The sequence below is a fragment of the Fistularia commersonii genome, chromosome 33 (assembly GCF_037954325.1).
Source record: "Fistularia commersonii isolate RoL2024-O1a breed Wild chromosome 33, RoL_Fcom_v1.0, whole genome shotgun sequence".
NCBI lineage: Eukaryota > Metazoa > Chordata > Actinopteri > Syngnathiformes > Fistulariidae > Fistularia > Fistularia commersonii.
The window spans coordinates 9,730,289-9,739,584 of record NC_141316.1 but is presented as its reverse complement, the minus strand read 5'-3'; the positions used below and the strand labels follow the sequence as shown (position 1 = coordinate 9,739,584).

General features: G+C 44.2%; 1 protein-coding gene across 1 annotated transcript; it reads right to left on the bottom strand.

The window, feature by feature from the left end:
• Positions 1-6,634: 6,634 nt before the first annotated feature.
• On the bottom strand, positions 6,635-7,919 carry LOC147214983 (tripartite motif-containing protein 16-like protein). The gene is made up of 5 exons (XM_086140780.1): positions 7,791-7,919; positions 7,674-7,715; positions 7,539-7,601; positions 7,310-7,449; positions 6,635-7,224 (listed from the first exon to the last, which is right to left on the bottom strand). The coding sequence occupies exons 1-5, from the start codon at positions 7,885-7,887 to the stop codon at positions 6,814-6,816; spliced, it is 753 nt and encodes a 250-aa protein (XP_085996906.1). The 5' UTR covers positions 7,888-7,919; the 3' UTR covers positions 6,635-6,813.
• Between the last annotated feature and the right edge of the window lie 1,377 nt (positions 7,920-9,296).

The window sequence follows — 9,296 nt, the reverse complement described above, 5'->3', positions numbered from 1 at the left end:
TTCTCTTATTTTTCATTGTTTATACAATTTTTCTACTATTACTTATTATTGCTCTATGAGGCACAACAATTTCCTTCGGGATAAATAAAGTTGTTCTTATTCTTATTCTTAAACATTGACAACGACCAAAAGACAGGAGGCAGAGCTGGAGGTGCAGAGATGAAGATGTTGAGGTTCTCATTGGGATCGACCAGGATGGAGAGGATCAGGAATGAGTCCATCAGAGGGACGGCACATGGTAGATGTTTTGGAGAGAAGATCAGAAAAGCCACACTGAGATGGTTGGGTTCTGGACAGAGGACAAGGAGAGTGAAGATTTTGGTAGACGGATGCTGGAATTGGAGGTCTTGAAGAAGACCAAAGAGAAGCTGGATGGACGTCGTGAGAGAGGATGGAGAGGAGGATCCAGAAAAGAGGATTTGATGAAGAAGATGGAGACCCCTGAAGAAAAAGCCCAAAGGAAAAGAAGAAGACTCCAATGAACCTCCTCCATGTTTTTGGCCTGGAACCCGAAGAACCCCGAGGAACCCGACGGGAAAGAAGAAGAAGGTGCAGCTTCCACTCTAAAAGCCCTCCTGTGGGAATCCAACCAGGGACCTTCTCGTTGCGAGGAGAAAGCTGCCGCACGGCGGCATTCGAGAACGAGCGTATTTACGGCCGTTCTTCTCCTCGGACGTGGGAATCGCAGCGTCGTAAAATTAGAGTCTCGCATGTTCGGAGCATTTGGCGCGAGCGGGGTCGCGACCCCGGAGGCCCAGGACGTCCAACCCTGACAAGAGACGCGTCAAGCTGTCCTCAGGTATTTACGGCCGCTTCCGTTTAACACGCATCCGGCAACGTTGACTGACAGCTGCGCCGCCGCCGATGATTTCCAGCTAAGCATGTGGGGAGTGATGACTTCCGGGTCATGGGAAATGTAGTTTTCATGGAGGTGGGAACTACATTCTGAGCCTCGATGCTTCAGAATCTGACACTTCACTGAAGAATGTACGACAGCGTCGCTTCGGGAGGAAGGAACCGGTGATCGGGTATCACAAAGGAAGGGAGGGATTTAGCGGCTAAATCGTCCCACGGACTTAAATCGTCTCGTGCAAGAAAAAAAAAAACATATATGTATATATCTGAAAAAACAATTATATCTGTATATTCTGCGTTCATAAATTTACATATATTCTTAATCTTATTACTTTTCTTTTCCTTTTTTGTATTTTCTTATTTTCTAATTCTTATTCTTATTCTCATTCTTATTCTTATTCATTTTGTTATTATTTTATTCTCTCTTACTGCTTCTTTCCTTATTCTTGTTCTTGATCTTCTTGTTTTTTGTTCTCCTATTCTCTCTTTCTTTTTCCTTTTCCTTTTTCTTTTTCTTTTTCTTTTTCCTTTTCTTATTCTTACTCTTATTCTTACTCTTATTCTTATTCTTATTCTTATTCTTATTCTTACTCTTACTCTTACTCTTACTCTTACTCTTACTCTTACTCTTACTCTTACTCTTACTCTTACTCTTATTCTTATTCTTATTCTTATTCTTACTCTTACTCTTACTCTTATTCCAAATTTTATTCTTATTCTTATTCTTATTCTTATTCTTATTCTTACTCTTACTCTTCCTCTTATTCCAAATTTTATTCTTATTCTTATTCTTATTCTTATTCTTATTCTTATTCTTATTCTTATTCTTATTCTTATTCCAAATTTTATTCTTATTCTTATTCTTATTCTTATTCTTATTCTTATTCTTATTCTTATTCTTATTCTTATTCTTATTCTTATTCTTATTCTTATTCTTATTCTTATTCTTATTCCTGTTCTTATTCTCGTTCTCTTATTCTCTCTCTCTTTTTCCTTCTTCCTTTTCCTTTTTGTTTTTCTTTTTCGTATTCATTTATTCTCTTTTTCTGTTTCTTTTCTTATTCTCTTTCTTTTTCCTTTTTTCCTTTTCATTTTTTTCTTTTTCCTTTTTCACTTTTTCTTTTTCTTTTTATTATTCATTTATTCTCTCTTTCTGTTTCTTTTCTTATTCTCTCTTTCTTTTTTGTTTTTTTCTTTTTCATTTTTTTTCTTTTTCATTTTTTCTTTTTCCTTTTTCTTTTATTCTCTCTTTCTGTTTCTTTCCTCATTCTTCTCATGCTATCTATCTATCTATCTATCTATCTATCTATCTATCTATCTATCTATCTATCTATCTATCTCTTCTTTACATAAATCTTATTGTTTACAGACGAGCTGTATAAAGAAGAAGAATTGATATTGTTAAGTAATTAGATTTAAATTACACATTACAATTAGATGATCAGACGCTGTGTGTCATGGAGCTCCATGGAGCTCGATGGACCTCGATGGAGCAGATCTCTGCAGTCCCTGCAGTGGAAGTGAGGATCCAGCAGGTAGAGCTCTCTCATCAGTTTGCAGCTCCAACAGGCTTCCTGCACACCGGCATGGAGAAAGTATTATCAGCTCGAAGAAACAATTCAGAGACTCAGAAGTCCAAAATACACAGAACATAAAAATCTGCAGTAAATCTAAACATATGACAAGTGCATATGGGAAATAAAAATGAAATAAGATAAAATAAGATAAAACAAAATAAAATAAAATAAAATAAAATAAAATAAAATAAAATAAAATAAAATAAAATTAAATTAAATTAAATTAAATTAAATTAAATTAAATTAAATTAAATTAAATTAAATTAAATTAAAAAGGTTATGTGCTCATAGCAGAGATGTGTAATGAGTCTTTCAAAAACCAGTCCCTTGGTGCGTGGCAGTGATTCATGCAGTGATAAAGCAGTGATTATCTAATTCTGACAGATCTTTAAAGCAAAAATCAATGAATTGGACATTTTAAATAGGAAATCATTTATCAAAAATGTATTGACTTTGCATGGCGGACCAGAGTGACAATACCAGTTCAGAGCCGAGCTCCGGCGACGGCTGCAAAAAAACAGCCCAAAAAAGCCCATTGAGTAACGATTACTTTAAAATCCCTCTGGCAGCTGCAGAACCTGGAACAAAAATATGGACAAGATCATCTCACACAAATAAAACAAGTAACTTTTACAAGAGTCGTCCGACACGCCGTGGCAGAGCCTGGGCCGTAGCTTTCGCCAGAATCGATCAGAACGCCGTTTTTTTCCTGCGACGTCGTCCTTGCTGAGCTCCAACATGCAAAGATCTGTCACATGACGTGTCCCTGGAGGTTCTGTCACCCGGGAGAATTCTTGTTAGCATCTTCTTTTTGTGGCAACCGGACTTGAATTGAAACAGGAACAGAAACAGCAAACAGGAACCTCAGAATGAAACGCCACGCATGTTGGAATAAAATTATATCGGCTTTAAATTGTCAAATTCCAATCCAGGTAATACCAATAAATTGGTCTTCTGTTCCGACGAATTAGCCATTAGCATAGCGACCCCTGGTTTCTGCAGATCAACTCTTCCATTTACACAAAAAGCCACCATAACCTCAACCCGCCCAAAAAATCTGCCCGTTATATTGGGAAACTACCCGCAGAAACCTCTGAGACGAGGGCTGAAACATCTTCAAGTGAAGAAATTCAAGTCCGGTTGCCAAGACGAGAGGATTTCGACAAGATTTCACCAGGACCCGGACGCCCGAGAACCTCCACAGACATATATTGAAAACGCCGAAGAACGTCAAGGTGAGTCTCTTGCGCATCGTTTTGGATGCGATGGTTGTCAAACCCGATGCAAATAACGATCTCGGCGGACGTGATTCATCCTCCGCCAAGGTAACTGGCCCCGGCTCCCGCTTCTCATGGAACTCCTGCATTTGGAAAGACATACCGACGGTGAAATGTTGGCAGACAAACTTCCATCCCATGACACGGAAACTTCCCCCGGGGCAACGGATACAAACAAACCTCCTCCCGCTCTCCTCCTCCTCTTCCTCCGCGGTCGCAAAGCGAGACAATTTGCCGATTTATTTGCAGCGCAGCCGACATGGACACGTGGGGTTTGGTGGTTTGTGTTTGGCGAAGGTTTGCAGCGAGGCGTCCACAGCCTGACCTCCAGTAAACAGATGCTTTATGGGCTTTGAAACACTCATCGAGGTTCATCTCCACCCGGACGTGGGAGGAAGGAGCGTGAACAGATCTCACCAACAAATCGGCATACTTGGGGTTTTCGATCAAATTTTGAATCAAGCGAACAAGCCTCGGTTGGCGAACGCACAAACAAATTCGGTTTTCGCGGCGAATTAGTGACGCGACAGTCGTGCGTGCTTCTCCGTGTTGTTTACATCTGAATTCCTTGTGTTCTTCAGTGAGCTAGCCCCCAGTGTGGCTCCAGAAATGTTGGAAATGCTGTGGTTTTAAGAAGAGAGGAATGACAGTCGGTCTGAAGAGGGAAAGAATAGCTAAATCGCTAATCTGCCGAGCATGATGACGTGGCTGAGCCAACAGACAGTACAATCCTGAGGAACAGTGATTCGTTCAAGATGGCTGATGTAGCTACAGCGGCTACGACGTCAAAGAAACAAAGGTCTCAAGTCCCAACACGTATCAAACTCAAGGCCAAGCGAGGCCCGCCACGTCATTTTATGTGAGAGAGAACGTCTTAAAAGGTCCGATTGTCTTCAAATAAAGAAGTCAAACACGTGCATTGACTGTAAAATACATTTACCGCAATTCATGCCGATCATGTTCCCCGCCATTAGTATCCACATCAATGCGTCTTCAACAATTGGAATTGAGAAGTAAATCTCAAAATGTCCAGGAAGAGAAAAGTTGATGCAGATGGAAGGCTGTTTTCAGAAAGATGGGAAAGCCGATACATGTTTGTGCTTCGAGGAGGAAAACCGCAATGTCTTTCTGTGTCGGTGTTTTGACACCAAACATGGAGCTACGTATGCTAAAGTTAGCTTTTCAGAAAAAGAACAAATTGTCCAAGAATGAAAAGCCGAACTATAGTGGCAGCAGAATGTGTTTAGAGCAACTAGTAAAAATGTTTTTTTTACATCTATGCAAATGCTTTATGTACATTTTTGATTTGAATGAGTCACAAATTCATTTAACATTAAAGAGTAGTTACATTTAATTTCTTTTACATTACATTTATACTGTTACCGTTACATGTGGCCCTTTGAGGGCAACCATTTTGCTGACTTGGTCCTCGGTGAAATGAGTTTAACGCCCTCGATCTAGAAGAAGTAGAAAGACGACTGTTAGTTCGGATGAATTAACGACAGCTAGCTGGAGTTAGCATTAGCGAGGGTCTCAAATGCCAGAAGGCTTTACTTCTAGCGAAGGAAATGGCAAGTACAAGTACTGCCAAGGAGAGAAGGAACACAGGAAACAAAAATTACGGTTATCACTGATTCCTTTCTGAATTTTTACCACAAATAAACTCATAAAAAGGTTTACAAAAGACTGGATCTGCAGCGGCGGAAACATTAGACACCGCGGTCGCGCGTCAACATCGACACATTTAGCGATCTGATTTTCTCCTTGCGCTTCTTCTTGGGGGATTCAGTGACGGAAAGAGAGCAACGATAAATCAGGAAGTGTGTTCCCACGGTGACCGATCGGCCGAAACACGGGCACGGACGGACGGATGACTCTTTCAAAATGTCGTGGACGCGACCGACACCCGTTTTCAGTTTCATGTTAACACGCCGTTGGATCTTTCAGCTGCTGATGGAGCCGTTGTCTAATTTGACTTGCGCACACTCGTCATACTAGTCCGGGTTTTACTTTTACGCCTTCGCATTCCCGGTTTTTTAAACTAATTTCCCAAACAAAGCGGAACCGGCGCGTCCCGATTCCTCGTCGCAACACGAAACGTGAAACAATCCCGACGTCCACCGAGTTATATGTCACTCTATTTGTGTCGCCGATATAGGACGACGGCGTGCCCGCGACACGGGCCTAGAGTTACCGCTCTCACATGCCTGGCATAATGTCACACATCCAGATACAAACATATAGGTCCTCGCTACCCACGGCGGGATTATTCTTAGACATCGGCATGCGGCGCTTCCAATCAATCACCCCGAAGTTCGTCACCGGTTTACGTTTCCACTTGTGACTCGCCGAGGTGAACGTCAATCAAGCGCCCGAGGTGTCGGAGATCACAGATTCACCACAGCGGCGTGTTGTTTACATTAAAAGCTGTAGCTTGGTTTGGGGAGAGTTAACAGACAGTAAACAGCACATAAACGGACGTGGGAGCGTTGAGGGCCAGAGCCTGCGTGAAATGGCGCTGGTGTGCGCCGCCGGGACGCAAAAAATAAGAGCCTTGATGCTCGCCGTTTGTTGACGTGTCCAAGCTACATTTAGCCGCTGCAAAGCTTGCGCTTCGGGCGTGAAGGTGACGAGTTGTGCTGCCGTCTCTCCGTGCCGAGACGGGACTCCCGACCTAGAGCTTCTCGCATTTCAAAGAGGGAAGTCGCTGCGATTCCGTCTTTCTTTTTCCCGCTCAGCTAAATGCAGAACGGAGTCATGCGTGTGTTCCTCACGCCGGGGAGGCTCGGAAACCGTCATATGGATGGGTTTTGCGGCCGCGATTGTGAGAAATTCACTTTTGGCCGTAGGTGAAACCCCAAATATGTGAGATCATAGAGAGAGAACAAGACGAGACGTATTGAAAACAACATATTTATTGTTTCAGAATTCAGAGATGTGAAGGCGGCGATGCTTTAGAAGCGAGTCTGCAACAACAGCGTTACACAACAGTAGATAAAAAATATATTACACATCTTAATCTCTATTTTCTAAAAAGAGTCCACGACAAAAAACGACAAACAACGTATCAAACATCATTAAAAACACATTGGATCCGTTTGTTCTCACTCTCCTCTTCGCAGTATTTTAAAAAAGGACTGGATTCCCATCCAGAAGCCCGGTAGGATCTTCTTGTCCAGGCTGGTCTTCACCCTGTGCAGCAGCAGGACCTCCTTCTCGGCGCCCTCGCCGACGACGGCGTAGAAACTGATAATACCGGCGGGCTGGTCGACGTACACCCCGATGGTGGAGCAGAAGGGAATGCCGCGAATGTCCTTGCTGATCCCGTCGAACCAGATCTGGTAGTGGCTCCCCTCCCAGCACAGACCCCAGGACTCCTGGTTTTCCCCGAGGCCGCTGGGTCCGGAGTTCGCCCTCCTGCCCGCTCCCTCGTACGTGGCTCCGATCACCACCCAGCCCAGATAGTCCACCTCCCAGTAAGCCCTGGCGTTCCAAATGCCCTCCTTGCACAGAACCTCCAGGGGGAAATCAAAAAAAAAAAGGTATAACGTGGGCGTCCGGATACGTCGTCTCACGGCTGAAAACCCATCCCTCTCCTACCTGCGGGGAATACTCGTATCTCTCGGGGCTTTCCAGGACGGGGCAGACCTCCACGGTTCTGCGGCACACCTGGCAGCGGTTGTCCGAAACCCAAAGCATCTTGTTGGCCGTCTTCTCATCCAAGGACAGGTTGATCCAGTCTGCGGAGGGGAAAAAAAAAAAACGAGAAAAAGTTCAGATCCTTCTGTCCTTTCGGGATGAAATTAGGATCGTTGATCATCTCTCGTACACTTCAGGAGTTCGGATCTTCTCGTAGGCTCTTGGATGTTTGGCACGTATACGGCGTTCTTCTCTGCGGGGAGGAGAAAACCGATTAAAAGCCGAACATATGAGATCGGGAGTAGAATAGAGAGTTGCGGCTCACCTGTATTCGCCTTCTCATTCTTGTTCTGTTTAAGCTTCTTCCCTGAAAGGACCAAAAGAGGAAACATCAGAAATGGATTCTCAGAAAATCCAGAAGAAGGTTTGCTAAAGGTCTTACCTGGTCTGTTGATGTCAGGGAGGAATTTCGTCAAGTTGGGCCTGGTGGGCATCTTCGGCGTGTCTGGAGCTCGTCGGCGGAGAAATTCAAAAATCATGAGGATTCGCCCGAAGCGGTCGGTCTTTTATACCTCGGCGAAGAGGAGAAAGTGGAGCACGAGGAGGGTCTTCAGGGAGGCGTCAGAGGAACGTGTTGGACTTGACACATGGAAACAAATGATGGCATTTGACACCCCAGAAACCCAAGGAGTCGGTCCAGAAAAGGGTGTCGGGGCTGCAGACAGCGCTCGCGTCCAGGGCGGGGAAACGTGTCAGCAGGACGGACGCGTGAGGAAGACGAGCCGCCGACGCGTCAGAGGCGACGACGAAGCTACCGAGCGGATCGCCGGGTCAAAATCCAGGCGTTTGTCGATGAACCGCTGAGGAAAGGGCGGCGAGCCGGGCGTCCTCGGCTGCGAGACGCAGCTGCTAAGATAAGATGAGATAAGAACGACTTTATTTATCCCGAAGGAAATTGTTGTGCCAGAGTTTCAAGCAAAAACATAACAATAATGGATAATAGTAAGAAGGAGGGAGGATAAGAAATATGATAAAATATAGATTACAATGGATGTAATGGATGCTATGGATGGATGCTACAATGGATGCTTAGCGCTTAGCATCGTCTGTGTGTCTCTGTGAATGGATGAATCCAAAGAAACGGAAAGGCTGGGAGAGGAAACATCTCCCATTTAGAGACATGTACACATTTAAATTCATTCATTCATAACTATTCTCAATCACATCAATGCAGGAGGAACCCGCAGAACCAGAGATGAAGATGTTGAGGTTCTCTTGAGCGATGAGATAGAGGACCGTCAGCCAGAATGAAAGGAGATGTGGTCAAGACAGAGGTGAGATCAGCAATGCGGTTTGGTTTACAAACACTCACAATGACCAAAAGACAGGAGCCAGAGCTGGAGGTCGCAGAGATGAAGATGTGGAGGTTCTCTTTGGGAGCGACCAGGATGGAGAGAATCAGGAAGGAGTCCATCAGAGGGACAGTACATGTTTTGGAGATCAAGACTGAGATGGTTGGGTCATGTAGAGAGGAGGGAGAGTGAATATATCGGTAGACAGATGCTGGAATTGGAGGTCTAGAGGAAGACCAAGGAGAAGATGGATGGACGTCGTGAGAGAGGAGGATCCAGAGAAGAGGGTCAGATGGAGAAGGTGGAGATTCCTGAAGGGGAAAAGCCGAAAGTGAAAAAAGGAGGAACCTGGAGAACCCGGAGGAACCCCAAGTGGACACGGAGAACATGGACACTTGTGTGTGTGTGTGTGTGTGTGTGTGTGTGTTTTGGTCCATTAGATTTAGTTCCTTGAGAGACTTAAGTTACTTAAGACTACTTAAACACTAAGGAAATGGTGAACAAGACAGTGGTGAGACCAGCGATGATGTTTGGACTAGAAACTGTTACAACGACCAAAAGACAGCAGGCAGAACTAGAAGTTGCAGAGATGAAGA